General features: G+C 42.2%; 1 protein-coding gene across 2 annotated transcripts in view; it reads right to left on the minus strand.

Annotated features, from left to right (window-relative positions):
• Nucleotides 1-13,638, minus strand: part of LOC144593798 (protein NOXP20-like) — a 36,177-nt gene extending 22,539 nt beyond the window's left edge. The window contains exons 1-5 of one of the 2 annotated variants that reach the window (XM_078399908.1): nucleotides 13,415-13,638; nucleotides 8,127-8,513; nucleotides 4,967-5,048; nucleotides 3,136-3,252; nucleotides 2,286-2,383 (exon numbers count right to left, since the gene is read on the minus strand). In XM_078399908.1, coding sequence (XP_078256034.1) covers nucleotides 2,286-2,383; nucleotides 3,136-3,252; nucleotides 4,967-5,048; nucleotides 8,127-8,501 — 672 coding nt within the window. In that variant the 5' untranslated portion in view covers nucleotides 8,502-8,513; nucleotides 13,415-13,638. Of the gene's footprint in view, nucleotides 1-2,285; nucleotides 2,384-3,135; nucleotides 3,253-4,966; nucleotides 5,049-8,126; nucleotides 8,514-13,136; nucleotides 13,389-13,414 lie in introns of those variants that run through there. The other variant, XM_078399898.1, reaches the window with a different exon arrangement.
• Nucleotides 13,639-17,562: the final 3,924 nt, after the last annotated feature.

Here is a 17,562-nt window from a genome sequence, read left to right on the forward strand (position 1 = left end):
ATTTTGAAAAATGGCAAGGAAAGTTGCTTTTGGCATTAAGATCAACACTTAATATCACCAACAAAAAAAATTAGGCAGTTATTAACATATTCGTGGGGGCTTGCTGCACATGATTCAACTGCCATGGTTTTTATATCTAAATAGCGATTACACACCAAACATACCTGGGGATTGCAAGAGGTTGTGATGGGTTTGCTGCAAGTCCTCCCATTCTATTTGAAAATACTTTAACTGTTATAACTGCAGTGTCTTCCATCATAAAGTGAAGCAACATATTAATATAAATTATCTACCATTCTTGATGGACACAAAATGCTGGAGTAACTCAGCGGGTCAGGCAGCATCTCTGGAGAGGAGGAATGGGTGATGTTTCAGGTCGAGACCCTTCTTCAGACTTTCCTACACATCTACCATTCTTGGTTTCCCTTTACTAATTCCCCATTCTCACCTCGGATCCCACATTACCTTATTTACCCTCTTCCCTTTTTATATATCCGTACAATCTTTTGCAGTTTGCTTCAATGTTATTTGCCTGATTTCTCTCACTCAATTGTCGTATTATTTAGTAGCCTTCCAGTCTTTCACTGCTGTTTTTTCCAGATGGTTCCAGTATTCCGATCTATCAGTGTTTTTTTTGTCATTTCATATGTATCCACTAGTTGTTGTTTTAATACCTTCCTTTATTTAACATGGATGGCCTCTCTTTCTCATTGAGTTGCTCTTTCTAAATTTGGATATGTTTCAACTGATCATTATGAAATAGCTGCTTAAATATGTTGCACTGCCCAAACTCTCACCTTTCCTTTATTGTATTTTCCCAATCCATTCCAGGCAACTATCTTTGTACTGTTATGTTTGCCCTTTCTTAAATTAAGGACTTCCTCAAAGTGTATCCAGAATTCTACCATGTTGTAATTACTGCTCCCCAAGATATTCTTAACTACAAGATCTCCTATCACTTATATCCCATTAAACATGATTAAAACAAAAACAGTCTGATCTTGAGGAAGTTCTAAAGCACACCACTATAGAACCTCCCTGAAATAATCCCCCTGAAGTACAGCACAAATACCTCCAAAGCATCCTTGCCAGTTTGATTACTATCACCCATGATGAATGCTGTACCCGTCTAATTTCTGATATTTCCCCATTTATGCTTTGTCTATTTAAAATGCAACATTTTGGATGCATATGTGCTACTCCTATCCAAGTCTTTTTCCCCCACAACTTCTTATTTCTACCCAAACCCATAATACATCACGATCCACCACATCTACTCACTAACCGTCCTGAACGGTAAACCTCCATGTAGGCATGCCAGCATGTTGCGTGTATGTGCATCTTACATGCATCAAACACCAGCATCCCTGCCAGCCAGAAATGTAGACTGGGAACACCATCCAATCAGAGGACAGTGACGTGGGCGTTGCACAGGATTTCGGTCAGGATATAATTTGTTAAGCTGCAGCCACTTTTATTCAAATTAGGGTGATGCACAATGTTCAAAGTTAGTTAGCAAATTACTGTTTAAGTACTTACTCCAAATACATAACACTCACTACCTGCACTGAAACTTTCTGATTAACAATAGTTCACCACCTCCTTTCCTTTTATGCCTATTCTTGAATATTAAATGACCTAGAATACTTAATTCACAATCCTGGTTATGCTGAATTGGCTATTATTTGTGCCATCACCTCTTCTATCTTATTACAAATGTCAGACGTATTCAGATAAATGACTTTTTCCATCTGGATTCACGCTGCCGTACACCTTTGCTTCTATTTTCATATCATCATATCATCATATCATATCATATATATACAGCCGGAAACAGGCCTTTTCGGCCCACCAAGTCCGTGCCGCCCAGTGATCCCCGTACATTAACACTATCCTACACCCACTAGGGACAATTTTTACATTTACCCAGCCAATTAACCTACATACCTGTACGTCTTTGGAGTGTGGGAGGAAACCGAAGATCTCGGAGAAAACCCACGCAGGTCACGGGGAGAACGTACAAACTCCTTACAGTGCAGTACCCGTAGTCAGGATCGAACCTGAGTCTCCGGCGCTGCATTCGCTGTAAAGCAGCAACTCTACCGCTGCGCTACCGTGCCGCCCTTTCCTGCCCCTTCGTGTCATACTTTGACTTTCATTCTCATTCACGTTGAGCGTGTTGACCCATTTTAATAGGTTTGGCAAAACGAAGGCTAGAAACATAATTAAAAAAGAGGAATGGCGAGTTTGCTGGCTGCCATGTTCAAGTGTGTGACTTCTCTTACCGTGTTGTGAACAACATTAGAAATGGCTGACAACATGCCACGAGACCCGGCAGTGGGATAAGAGGGTGACACGTCTGCAGGTTGTGCTTCTTGTGTATCTGTCCGAGAAATTAAAAATATTTCAAAAACAATTATTTGGGAACAAAAAGCCACTTAATTAGTGAGAGGTTGAAGGTGTCCGCAAAAACTCAGACCACTTGCTCTGCGCAGGTTTTAAGAATACATCCAGGTACACCAGCGCTGGACACCTTCCGATGGTTCATCCTTGCGAAAGATTTTCTTAGATTGGCCTTGGTGTCGCGAGTGGCTGTGGGTCTCGAATTTGACTTACATGTAAACACAAATCTAATACATATCAGAATTGGAACTATGAAAAAAGCCATTTTCTTATTGTGTTTATTTTAGTAAAGATAAGAAAGCAAGATAAAGAATCAAATATCTTGTAGAAATTTCCTTTTAGTTCACAAATATGACAATTGTCAATTAGTACCAAATGAAAGATAATAGGAAAAATTATACATTTAGAATCTGCACAAAGATAATGGCATTATATTTTATCCAGTTTAACAGTTTTATCCAGTTTAATATTTTACAGATTAAATAAGGTGGGTAAAACTTTGAAATAATAATTTTTGTTCTCTCAGTAGCACCATGAATTTACCCCTCCCTCCCTGGGAATCATGTAACTAAGGGAGCCCCATGCTTGGTCTGCACTCAATAGCCTAATGGGATTCACAATACACGGAAAAGATGGGTGAAAAGGGCATTACATGTCATTTGAAACATTCACAAAGAAGAAATGACTGCCTTCAGGAACAGAACAGGAAAGAAAGCTTATTTTTTCAGCTACCTGATGCTATAGCAACTTCATCTGACTCGGCTAGTTTAATCTCTTCAGATGCTGGGGAACTGCCATGTACTTTGAGCGATGCTTCTGCCTTTTCCTTTACGGTGTTCAGTCCATGACCTGCAATTAGGTATTCAAAACCTAGATTAAGAAACACTCAAATAAAGAAGAATAATGCAGAAATAACCCACAAAGTTCTTAGGCTTGGCCTTTGATGGAATAAATGCCAAATTTCCACATCAACTCTGGTTTTCTGTCCTTTCTTCAAACGCTTTTAGCCCATACTGATTGATGCCATCAATTTCAACCAGAGCACTCTCAGATGTAAAGTTCCAGAATTCTAAAGATTTATAAACTTCTAGAAATTTCTTCTCATCCTATCTTTCTTCTTACATTTCTACTTATGACTATGACATCACCACCCTTCCCAAACTTTTAGACTCAAGTTGATCAAAACTCTGCATTTGATTATTTCATAGAAGCATAGAAAATGGCTGGAGGCAGCCATTTGGCCCTTCGAGCGAGCACCGCCATTCATTGTGATCATGGCTGATCCTCCACAATCAGTAACCTGTGCCTGCCTTCCCCCCATATCTCTTGATTCTACTAGCCCCTAGAGCTCTATCTAACTCTCTTTTAAATTCATCCAGTGAATTGGCCTCCACTGCCTTCAGTGGCAGAGAATTCCACAAATTCACAACTCTCTGGGTGAAAAAGTTTCTTCTCACCTCAGTTTTAAATAAGACTGTGGCCCCTGGTTCTGGACTCTCCCAACATAGGAAACATTTTTCCTGCATCTAGCTTGCCAGTCCTTTTATAATTTTATACTTCTCTATAAAATCCCCTCTCATCCTTATAAACTCCAGTGAATACAAGCCCAGTCTTTCCAATCTCTCCTCATATGACAGTCTCGCCATCCCGGGAATTAACCTCGTGAACCTACGCTGCACTGCCTCAATAGCAAGGATGTCCTTCCTCAAATTAGGAGACCAAAACTGCACACAATACTCCAGAGGTGGTCTCACCAGGGCCCTATACAACTGCAGAAGGACCTCTTTACTCCTATACTCAAATCCTCTTGTTATGAAGGCCAACATGCCATTAGCTTTCTTCACTGATGCTGTATCTGCACCCTTATTTTCAGTGACTGGTGTACAAGGACACCAAGGTCTCGTTGCACTTCCCCTTTACCTAATATGAAACCATTAAGATAATAATCTGCCTCCTTGTTTTTGCTGCCAAAGTGGACAACCTCACATTTATCTACATTATACTGCATCTGCCATGCATCTGCCCATTCACTCAACCTGTCCGTCACCCAGCAACCTCCTAACATCCTCTTCGCAGTTCACACTGCCACCCTGCTTTGTGTCATCTGCAAACTTGCTAGTATTACTTCTAATTCCATCATCCAAATCATTATTGTATATTGTAAATAGTTGCGGCCCCACTCGCCACTGCCGGCTATTCTGAAAAGGACCCGTTTATTCTTACTCTTTGCTTCCTGTCTGCCAACCAATTCTCTATCCATGTCAAAGAGAAATTAATGTCACTTCTTTTGGACATGATTAAGTGGAAAAGTTTGATTACTCCTCAATTACCAATCAACAGTTGTTTTGTGTCACCTATTGATTACCTGCTATTGCTAGTTCGGAACTGCCTACATTTTATGCTAAATCACACAGCGAATGAAAAAACTGGGCACTATTCCAATTCTCATCATTGTGACACATTGCATTAGTGTGTTAATTTGTAAAGTTACTGTTCTCTGGAATTTTCTATAACCAACCGATTCATGTTTTCATAGTGAATGAATAGCAATCATAACACTTACCCACAGTTGCTGTAGCTGTGGAGATCAGTGATTTTCCCCAAGCTCCCCAGGATCCCCAAGTACTTTTATTAGAAATTGAAGCCTGCATAATGGAGCAATAGAAAATGTTTATACAATGCAGCATCAGATTTAAAAAAAAATCATTTGACATTGCTCGACATGCAATAAAATCACACTTTATTACAGGCAAGGTCTTTTTTGGGTAATTCTTGTTTAGGGGACTGTGCAGTAGGGAAGGCAACTAGGGCACTGGTATGCTTCTCCTGCAGGATGTGGGAAGTATGGTGAAACCTCCAGTGTCCCTGAGGATTACACCGGTGGTGAAAGTGCACCCAGTTGCAGCTCCTCACTAACCATGGGAGGGAACTGAAACTGCAGCTGGACAACCTCAGGATTATCAGGGAGACAGAGGGCTTCATAGACAGGAGTAACCGCTGCATTCCCTCCCTCTCCATCCCTTCCCCACCTAATTTTTTGCATATCTTTCATTCATTTGTTCTATATCTCTACATCATCGTCTACATCTCTCATGACTTTCAGTCTGAAGAAGGGGCTCAACCTGAAACGTCACCCATTCCGTCACTCCAGAGATGCTGCCTGACCTGCTGAGTTACTCCAGCATTTTGCGTCTATCATCGATTTATAGTGAGGTGGTCACACACAAGATACAGGCAGAAAGGAGATGGGTGACCACCAAGAAATGGAATAGGTAAAGAGTTCAGGAATGCCTGTGCAATTCCCCACAAAAACAGGCAGTGCTTTACTTGTGACAGTGTGCGTTTGTAGTGTATGGGCATCACTACAAAGCTAAACCTTTTTTTTTGTTGCTTTCTGGCCACATGACACATGTTTATTAATTGTGTGTATTTACAAAAGAGCACTGAAAATAGGAATACCCTTTTGCATATTTGTTGGGAGTGTGTGTGAAATGACTACTCAGAGGAGAGCAACAGCCATCAGGTCTTTGGCACCAAAGTAGGGGTTATTGATGCCAAAGGTGGTCACACAGGGCGAGAGGAAACTCATTAGTTAGGTTTATAGTCAGGGAATTCTAGGATGGTGCATTGCCTCCCTGGTGCCAGAGTCCAGGATGCCTTGGAGAGGCTACAGAACTTTTTCAATGAGGAAGGTGACAGCCAGAAGTCATGCACATTGGCACAATTGACATGGATAGGAAAAGGAATGAAGTCCTGCACAGTAAACATAGGGAGTTAGGTAAAAGGTCAACGGTAGTAATGTCTGGATTACTCTCAGTGTGGAATAGGACAGATGAATGCATAGTTGAGGGGTTAGTGCAGGGAGCAGAGATTCACATGTTTGGGCCATTGGGATCTTGTCTGGTGCAGAGGTAGCCTGTATAAGAGGGACTGGTTGGACCTGGAGTGGAACCAATATCCTGATGGTCAGTTTGCTGGTGCTACTCGGGAAAGTTTAAACTAGATTGATAGTGGGACAGGATCCAATGCAGAAGGGTGACCATAGCTGTGTCATCCATGTCAGGGATTTGGATGAGAACGTACAATGCATTATTCGTATGTTTGCGGATGCCATTAAAGCAAGTGGCAGTAAAGATGGTTATCAAGAACTGGAGCAGGATATTGACTAGTTAGACAAATGGGCTGAGGAATGGCAAATGGAGCTTAATTTAGATGAGAGTAAAGTTTTGGAAAATCAAACCAGGCCAAGCCCTTTTCAGTGAATGGTAGGGTCTTGATAAGTGTTGTAGAGCAAAGGGATCTAGGAGTACAAATACATAGTTCCCTGAAAAGGCATTGCAGGCTGATAGGATGGTGAAGATGACTTTTGGAATGCTAGCCCTCAATCAGGAATATTGTGTTCAATTTTGAACACCCTGCTGTTGATGCTATTATGCTGGAAAGAGTACAGAAATGATTTACAAAGACGTTGACAGGACTTGACAGCCTGTGATAGAGGGTGTGGGTAGGCAGTTTAGGATTTTATTCCTCAGAGTACAGGAGGTTAAGTGATGATCTTATAGACGAGCATAAAATCAGGAGAATAGATAAAATGAATGCAGATTTTTTCCCTAGCATAGGGGTATTAAGTACTGCAGACCAAAGTTTAACACGAGGGGAAAGAATTAACAGGAGCTTGACAGACAACTTCTCAGCACAGAGGATGGTGGCTATATAGAATGAGCTGCAAGAGGCATTTGGACATGTACAGGTTCCATTCCTTACAACTGCATTACCTGACCAGTTTGCAAGTGTGAAATCCAGCTACTAATTGGGTCCCCTCACTGCAAAAGATGCCTGTAGCCCCACAGCAGCCTGCAAACCTATACTGCTGTACTCCAAAATACTCATTCGTATGTACAGGCTGTTGATAAGTCAGGTGTTCATGAGCTGGGGAGGACCTGCAATCTGATCACATACTAAATGCATTGTATTATTGTATTCATCTATTGTATCCGCTGTTCCAGATGTTAACTTCTCTACATCGGTGAGACCAAACGCAGGCTCGCGATCGTTTCACAACACCTTCGCTCACTCCGTCTTAACCAACCTGATCTCCCGGTGGCTCAGCACTTCAACTCACCCTCCCACTCCCAATCTGACGTTTCTGTCATGGACCTCCTCCATTGTCATAGTGAGGCCCACCACAAATTGGAGGAACAGCACCTCATATTTCCCTTGGGCAGCTTACACCCCAGCGGTATGATCATTGATTTTTCTAACTTTAGATAGCTCCTCTGTCCCTCTCTTTCCCCTCCCCAGTTCTCCCACTGTCTTCCTGTCTCCAACTACATCCTTTCTTTGTCCCGCTCCCTCCCCTGACATCAGTCTGAAGAAGGGTCTCGACCTGAAACGACACCCATTCCTTCTCTCCTGAGATGCTGCTTGACCCGCTGAGTTACTCCAGCTTTTTGTGATACATACTAAATGCAAATGTTACACCAATGATTTATTTAAACATTTGTTCAATAATGTAACTATAACATAACAGGCAGAAGCCCAGTTTAGATAATATTCAGTCATCAGCAAATCGTTTTTGGCATCATTAAATTTGCTGCCCATGGGTACAATAAAGTTCAATTATAGCATAGTGTCCTGACCAGAATCTAGCTCTAGCACCCAAGTGTTGAGAGCTATTTTCTATTCTGATAATTCATAATTTACCCTTTGAATGTATCACATACCTCAGTGAAATTTTCCTCTGCTGATATATGTGTATCCAATATCTGATTTGTGTCAAGACATACAAGCTCATTATTCTCAGCGGATGTAATGTTAATTGCTTCTTCAGTGGACAATGGATCTTTTGATATAGGCTCTTCTTCTAGACCACTCTGTTTTTGTTCATCCACAGCCCCAGTTTGGAGCACAGTTTCTTGGTGGTTTGTACTCCAATTGTCAATGGGCACGTGACCACAGTCATGCTCCAAAGAGTCATTCAATTGAGTGGATATGACATCAGTTGAAATTTTTGTGCTATTTCCATGTGGTGCACTGGACCCATCTTCAATAGATATATTTTCTACCGCAACCGAAATGTCATCCTCTGCCTCAGACATTGTCAATCATATCTATCAAATAAAATGTTAATTATTGCCACTTATATTTATTATCATCATTACACTCTCGAACAAACGTTAAAGGCATTCAAACAACTCTATCCATTTTCTAGCTGAACTAGCACTGAATTTCCAAATCAATGTCTCATTGACCAAATCTGACACTTGGGGACATTTGCCTGGATCCACAGGAAATGTCCCAAGGCCTTTGAGCAAGTGCTTGATAAAATTTCCTCCATAAACTACCACCATTCCAAAGGAGATTACATTGGAAGTGTTCAATCAAGAGAGATCGCCCTTTGGAGAGAAGATTGAGACTCAGGAGTACTTAAATTGGCTGTGGATTGTCGTGGGGAGGTGGATGTTGGAGAGTGAGGATATGAAGACCTTGGCAGCCGCAAAGGTTCAATGCATTTGGGAGCAAATACTACGCAGGTTAACAAAAACATCACCATGAATGAATATGGATAAATTTGACTTCCTAGCAGCAATACATGCAAGATTAGGTCCATTATCACTGAAGTAAGCCTCAACCCAGCAGTTGAGACTTGTTTTAGCAATCAAGACTAATATCATTTGCAAGCCTTTTGTGCTTTGTTTTGTATTGGTGATGTCAAATGAACATTGTCTGATTTGACTGCACATTGAATGGTCTCCGTGTACTAGTATTTCATTTGTACGAGCATGCTGGTAACAATTTGGCCAACAGTAATCTGTTCTGCCTTGTAAAAGGTCCTTTGAGTCCTTTTGCTTGTACATTGCTGGTCCACCTGGAGGACAATTTCATAATCAGCATAATCCCTTTGTAACTTGGTGACTAAACACAAGTCATGGACAAATGAACACATTAGGAACATATTGCAGAGGCCAATTAACCTACAAACCAGCATGTCTTTGGGATGTGGCATGAGATCAGAGTACCTGAAGGAAACTCACGCGGTCGTAGGAAGAACGTGAAAGCTCCACATGGAGAGCACCCGAGGTCAGGATTGAACACGGCTCTGGCGCTGTGAGGCAACAGCTCTATCAACTGCAGCACTGTGCTACCCAAAATGTGAAGCTGCAATGCCCTGGGGGAACAATTCCTGGGATTGGCATATGGTCACCCAAAAACACGTCACCATCCCAGTGTACTTGGAAGAGGCTGAAATTTGTCACTCATCGCAAAGAGTATGCAATACTATCGACCAGTAATTGTCCAAATGTCGAATTTTAAGAAATTTGTTAAAAGCAGGATACAGACAGAGAACATAGGAGACTTGGGAGGATACTGTACAGTTTAGGGCTTTGGCACCCAAAGTAAAGCTTATTGATGTCAGTGATGGTCGCAAGGTAAAATTCAGGGAAATATCTTGGAAAGTTTCAGGGTTGGAGAAAATAAGAAATAAAGGTGAGAATGTTAAAAGTTTGAAGGGGAATGGATGAAGCAAACATACAGAGGATGTAAATTGGAACATGGGCAGATGTTTTGTGAATAACCTTACATTAGAGAGTGTAGAAACTTAGTAGCATGCCTGGTGTGCATTGGATTAATCATGACAAGTGGTTACAAAGTTAAGTATGAATACAAATAATCTATGAATACAAATAATCTAGAACAACTTTAAATTTTGCACTGAAATAGTTATTCAAGAGAGTGGCTTACGCCAGTATGGACCATAGTTTTGGTCTTCCCAATATATGGTGAAGGACATCTCAAACTTTCTATTCCCTCGAATATAGCATGCAGTTTGTTGCACAGCTAGTTCTGAATGAACAGCAATCTCCACTAATTAAAAATTTGGTGCTTGTCACAAATTCGTAAACCACTTTCTATTTATAGGATGAGGCCGAATCAGATTGTTAGCTGCCCTGACAGTTTTTTTTTATCCTGAGAAATCCAACTCTGAATTCTTCATTATTATTAGCATACGTCTCAGGTTTCTCTGCTTGCCTATTCGTCCATTGTCTCCTTTTCAGATGGACCATTCGAAATTTGTCACATTTGTTTTCACATCACTTCTGAGGCCTTAACTTCAAGACTTAAAAGTTATCTTTTAGATCTTGCATTCATCATGAACTTAGATAGTGCAGCCACTGGTAATTAGGCTTTCTTTTAAAGTCTTAAGTTCTGGAATTCTTTATCTCAACCTTCTTAATCCTTTAATACCATGTCAAAATGTGATAGAATTTTGCTTTGAATTGAAAGTGATGCTGTTCAATGCAACTAGGATCTTAAATAGAAACAAAGGTAAATATAAAGCAATAGGAGAGTTGTTTAAGGACACTGTACACTGTGCCATCATACATTTTTACTGTGAGCATTAAAACAAACAACACAGTATGTTGAAAAATGATTCCTAGAACCCAAAAGGGAAAGTGATTCATTAATAGCTGTCAAGAGAAATTAAAGATAATATTAAATTAAGCAGCTGTAAAGATGCCCGAAATAGCAAAAGGCCCGAGGATATTTTAGATCTCGGTAAGGGACCAAGAAATTGATAAAATATTGAGAATAAAAGTGGACTGGCGTAAAACAGACTAAAATATTTTAAACAGACATAGAAAGGAAAAGATAAACAAAGGCCTTAACAAACACAGCATGATTTATAATTGGGAATAAGGAAACGGCAGAGGAATTATATAATTACTTTTCATCAATTTTCATGGAATAGAAGCAAACCATGCTAACTTTATTAGGGAATACAAGGGGAAACAAACTAAAGCCACTAAATATTAGTTGAAAAACAGTTTTACAGAAGTTGTGAGTTGAAAGACGTCAAGTCCCAAAGACAATAATCTTCAAAAAAAATTAAAGGCCAAATGCAAGGAAGGACAATTCCCTTGGCTGATGAGTCTAAGGCCAGGGCAACAGGTTTAGAATAAGGGGAAGCCATTTAGGACTGAAATTAGAAGAAATTAGAAATGAACCTTTGCCCCAAATCCCTGTGGAAACTCAATTGCAGTAGTAATTTAAAGCAGAGGTTGATGGATTTCTGAACATTAAGGGAACCAGTGGATATGGGGATAGTACTACAAAACAGTACAGAAGTAGATGATTCACCATGACCTTGAAGAACCATAGAGCGGACTTGAAAGGCTGGATGGAAATTTTTTGCTCCTATTTCTTATGCAGTAAATTGACAAAGAGTCTGAGTGTCATTCAAGCCCTTCAACCCGATGTATATGTGCTGGCCTCAAGTATTTACCCACACTAATCACATTTCCCAATATTTGATCCACAGCCTTCTACCATGGCATTTCGAGTGATCATCTAACGACTAAAGAAAAACACAGGTCTCACCACCACCTCAGGCCAGGCAGTGCGCTCCACATATCAATCATCTTTCGCGCAAAATAAATTTCTCAAACTCCTGCAAAATATCCTTCCTCTCATCTTAAATCAGTATCCTCTGGTCATAGACACCTTTGCTAAGTGGAAAAGAAAAGTTTCTCAATATTTAGTTGAGCTATGCCATGGGGTTCTGCACATCTTAATCCACCCCCAGTCTTCACCATTCCAAATAAAACAAGCAGCCTCCCAAGTCTCCCCTCATTGGTGAAATGCTCTATCCCTGGAAACACTTTCATTGATCTCCTCTGCACCCTCTCAATTCCTTCTTTCTCATGTTGGCAACCAAAACTGCATGAGGTGCTCTAGCTGTGGTCCAACTGACGTCTTATATAGTTGTATCGTAACCTCTGTCTCTTATATTCCATATCTCAGCTAATGAAGGCAAGTATTCCTTCTTTACCAACTTATCTACCTGTACTCAGGAATTCTTCGACAAGTACAAGATATCTCAGTATTTCTTAGGGCACGTCCATTCATTATGTGTATCCTTGCCTTTGTTCTCCAAAAATGTCATAACACACATATTTTTTCAGAATTAAATTCCATCTGCCACTGCTCTGCCTATTAATATCATTCTGTACCCAAAAAAATGACCCTGCCCACTATCCACAACATCACCAACTGGTCACAGGCCTTCAATTAAAAATAAAACTTTTCACCATTAGCTTGTCCCCAAATTACCAAGCCAATTTCAGATGCAATTAGCCAAACTGCTCTAGATCCAAAACAATTTAACCTTTTAGGCTGGTCTCGGTGTGGGACCTTGCCAAATGCCTGAGTGAAGTGCATGCAGACTACATCAACTGCAGCACTCCCAACACACCTTCTCAAAAATTCAACCAAATTAGCCAGATAGGACCTGATCAATTCCTGGTTGTGCAAGTACAGATTCGTCCAGGTCCATGTAATCTTTTCCAATAGCTTCTGAAAGACTTGTAATTATTTGGCTTATCCTTGCACTCACCTGCCCCAACTTTATCTGTCTTGGTGATAGTCCCCCTAACATTTAACTCTAATTAAAACACCAACCGAATTCAAATTGTTAACATTTTAAACATTGGGATGAGGTCAGATCCGGGAAATGGAGATCATCCCTTGACACAATTCAATTCAAAATTGCAGTGAAACCTCGAAGCTTAGCCACGTCCTGCAGAAGGCTTGAATGGACCTCTTTGCCTTTCCTTAGTCATAGGTTACAAACAGCTCAACCCGGTTATTATTATTCAAGAAAAATAAGTAAGAATGAGGAAATTCGGCCCATCGAATCCTTGCAAGCAAAAAGTTAGTGGAACTAATCCAACCTGGCTACACTCGTGTCCGTTGTCTTGTAAATTGCAGCACATCGGTGCAGGGCCAAGCACTTTTGAGGAGTGTCCCTTCTCTCGGAGTTTTGTATGCACCCGCCACCCTCGGGGTAAGAACTTTCCTCCCGCTCTGAGGTCTGTCGGTTCGCCTGGAACTCGCTGGCAACGCCCCCCCCCCGGGCGGTGAACGCCCCGGAGCTCGCGCCGCGCGCGCGCGAGCCCTCCCGCCGGCGTCCGTTGGGCGTTTAAACCCCCGCAGCAGCCTCGAGACTCACCTGTCAGCGCGCGCGCTCGCTCGTGCCCTCCCCCTCACTCTCCCGGCGGCGCCGCCACGTCGACAGCCGAGGTCCCGCGCCCGGAACCCTGAGCGCTGCTCGGCGCGGCCCACCGGAAAGCGGCGTCCACAGCCAATGGCGGGTGCGCCGGCCCCAGGCAAGTGCGGAGCGCGAGATTTGGATGGAAGTGGAGCGGGGGGACCCTGGAGCGACGGTGCGGGGGGATCCTGGAGCGACGGTGCGGGGGGAGGGGGAGTGGGAGCGGCGGTGCGGAGGGAGCACTGTGCGGGGGAGCGAAACCGTGCGAGGGACGGGAGTCGTGCGGGGAGCGGAGCCCGGCCCCGGGGCGGCGACTACGGTCAGTAACTCTTGGTATTGCAGATTCGCTGCCCTTTCCATGTCGATACAACGATGTATTAATTCCCTGGTTAACTTTTCATTTTTCACCCAAACCACCCCCTCCCCAGGTACCTTCCCTTACAACGGCAGGAGATGCAACACCTGTCTGAAGAAGGGTCTCGACCCGAAACGTCACGCATTCCTTCTCTCCAGAAATGCTGGCTGCTCCACTGAGTTACTCCAGCTTTTTGTGTATATCTTTGGTTTAAACCAGCATCTGTAGTTCCTTCCTCCACAACACCTGTCCCTATCTCTTTCCCCCTCGACTCTGTCCAGGTCCTTTCAGGTGAGGTAGAGGTTCACTTGCACCTCCAACCTCTTCTACTGTATCCGCTGTTCCAGTGGTGGACTCCTGTATATCGGCGAGACCAAGCGCAGGCTCGGCGATCCTTTCGCTGAACACCTCTGCTTAGTCCGCTTAAACCTACGTGAACTACCGACTGCTAACATTTTAACTCCCCCTTCCATTCCCATGCTGACCTTCCTGTCCTGGGCTTACTCCATTGTCAGAGTGAGGCCCAACAAAAATTGGAGGAACAGCACCTCATATTTCACATGAGTAGTAATATGATTATCTTACCCAGTGGTATGATTATTGATTTCTCTAACTTCAACCCCTGCTGTCCCTCTCTTTCCGCCCCCCCCCCCACCCTAATTCTCCAACTAGTTTCACTGTCCTGATTAAAATTTTCCTGATTGTATGTCTCTGTCACCTTCCCCTCAGCTAACAATGAACCGTTCTACATTTCCTTCATACTCTTCTTTGATCTGTTGTTTTCACACCTTACCCTTCCTTCCACCATATAGACAATAGATGCAGGAGGAGGCCATTCGGCCCTTCGAGCCAGCACCGCCATTCAATGTGATCATGGCTGATCATTCTCAATCAGTACCCCGTTCCTGCCTTCTCCCCATACCCCCTGACTCCGCTATCCTTAAGAGCTCTATCCAGCTCTCTCTTGAATGCATTCAGAGAATTGGCCTCCACTGCCTTCTGAGGCAGAGAATTCCACAGATTCACAACTCTGACTGAAAAAGTTTTTCCTCATCTCAGTTCTAAATGGCCTACCCCTTATTCTTAAACTGTGGCCCCTTGTTCTGGACTCCCCCTACATTGGGAACAAGTTTCTAATGTGTTCAACCCCTTAATAATCATACGTTTCGATAAGATCTCCTCTCATCCTTCTAAATTCCAGTGTATACAAGCCTAGTCGCTCCAATCTTTCAACACATGATAGTAGCGCCATTCCGGGAATTAACCTAGTAAACCTACGCTGCAGACTCTCTCCCCTGACTCTCAATCTGATGCCAAAAGCCTTTTTGACCACTCTATCTACCTGTGACGCCACCTTTAAGGAACTATGTACCTGCACTCCTAGACCCACAAACAAGGGAAGGGATATCACCCCGGGGGGCCACAAGAGTGGTAAGGCTGCTTGGTTTAAGTATAGTTGCGAATACCACTGAACATGACACTAATGAATGTATATAATCTGTGAATGTCTTAAAAAGGCAGCCAACATCATCAGACCCACACCAACCTGGCCACACACTCATTTCACTCCTGCCATCGGGAATAAGGTATAACAGCCTGAAACTATAACATCCAGGATCAGGACTAGCTTCTTCCCTACATTCATCAGGCTATTAAACACCAACCGCCAAATAAGCTCTGAACTACATAGATTTGGGGGCATTAGTTTTGCCTTTTTGCACTATTATTGTTTTTTTTTAAATGTGTGAGGTACATATATAACATTTTTTTTGTTATTTCGTTTACAGGGTACTATGTTTACATATTCTGTTATCCTGCAAGTAAGAATTTCATTGTTCTGTTTGGTATATATGACAATAAAACAGTTGACTCTTGAGTTTTTGCACAATTCTTGTTTTGTATATTTTTTATTCTGAATAAAGTTTATTTTTGAAAATAAAATGCAATTCCTAATGTTCCAATCCCTTCTATGAACACTTCAACCCTTCCATGGCCTGCATTAAACACTAACTACAGTTTAATTGGTAACATTTTCATTTCTGAATGGAGAGTATTTTTAAAATAAACTTTATTTATAACAAAAAGATATAAAAGGCAACAAGATTCAGGAAACAACAAGATTCTGTCAATCGGTCTGAAGAAAGGCAAAAGCGACTGCAGATATTGAAATCTTGAGCAAAACAAATTACTGGAGTAATTTAGTGGGTCGGGCAGAATCTGTGGAGGGAAATGTTTTGGGAAAGGACTCTTCTTCAGACTGGCAGGCAACATTTCAGATTGGGACCCTTCGGTTAAGTCTGCAAAAGGGTCTTGACCCAAAACGTCACCAATTCCTTCTCTCCAGAGATGCTGCCTGTGCCACTGAGCACTCCAGCAGTTTGTGTCTATCTTCAGTGTAAACCAGCAGTTCCTTCCCACACATCCACTTTATATTATTGTGATTCCTTATGAACTCACTCTACCATATGGTAAATGATCATGAGCCAAGACATATTAAAACAGGTTAGAGGAGTCCAATACGAAAATCATAACTCTTAAGTATCTCAAAAACAATACTTGTGTGGTCATATATCAAGGAAACAACTAGTAAATGTAAAATGTGAATGCTTATAAATGGACATTGACAACAGTAGTTTAAAAATAAGAAATGGACAATAGGTGCAGGAGTAGGCCATTCGGCCCTTTGAGCCAGCACCGCCATTCAATGTGATCGTGACTGATCATTCACAATCAGTACCCCCATTCCTGCCTTCTCCCCATACCCCCTGACTCCGCTATCTTTAAGAGCTCTATCTAGCTCTCTTGAAAGCATCCAGAATTGGCCTCCACTGCCTTCTGAGGCAGAGAATTCCACAGATTTACAACTCTGACTGAAAAAGGTTTTCCTCGTCTCGTTTCTAAATGGCCTACCCCTTATTCTTAAACTGTGGCCTCTGGTTGGGAACATGTTTCCTGCCTCTAACGTGTCCAATCCCTTAATAATTTTATATTTTCAATAAGATCCCCTCTCATCCTTCTAAATTCCAGCGTATATAAGCCTAGTCGCTCCAGTCTCTCAACATATGACAGTCCCGCCATTCTGGGAATTAACCTAGTGAACCTATGCTGCACACCTTCAATAGCAAGAATATCTTTCCTCAAATTTGGAGACCAAAACTGCACACAGTACTCCAGGTGTAGTCTCACTAGGGCCCTGTACAACTGCAGAAGAACTGTACAACTATACAACTGCAGAATATTGGATAACTACAGGTTAAACCATAGAAACATAGAAACATAGAAAATAGGTGCAGGAGGAGGTAATATGGCCCTTCGAGCCAGCACCGCCATTCATTGTGATCATGGCTGATCATCCACAATCAGTAACCTGTGCCTGCCTCCCGCCCCCCCCCCCCCCCCCCCATATCCCTTGATTCCGCTAGCCCCAAGAGCTCTATCTAACCCTTTTAAATTCATCAAGTGAATTGGCCTCTACTGCCTTCTGTGGCAGAGAATTCCCCAAATTCACAACTCTGGATGAAAAAGTTCTCAGTTTTAAATGGCCTCCCTTTTATTCTTAGACTGTGTCCCTTGGTTCTGGACTCTTCCAACATTGGGAACATTTTTCCTGCATCTGGCTTGTCCAGTCCTATTATAATTTTATATGTTTCTATAGTATCCCCATTCATCCTTCTAAATTCCACTAATCTCCCATGTGGAACCTTATCAAAGGCTTTCTGAAAGTCCAGTTACACTACATCCGCTGGCTCTCCTT

Source organism: Rhinoraja longicauda, chromosome 1 (genome assembly GCF_053455715.1).
Source record: "Rhinoraja longicauda isolate Sanriku21f chromosome 1, sRhiLon1.1, whole genome shotgun sequence".
Classification (NCBI taxonomy): domain Eukaryota; kingdom Metazoa; phylum Chordata; class Chondrichthyes; order Rajiformes; family Arhynchobatidae; genus Rhinoraja; species Rhinoraja longicauda.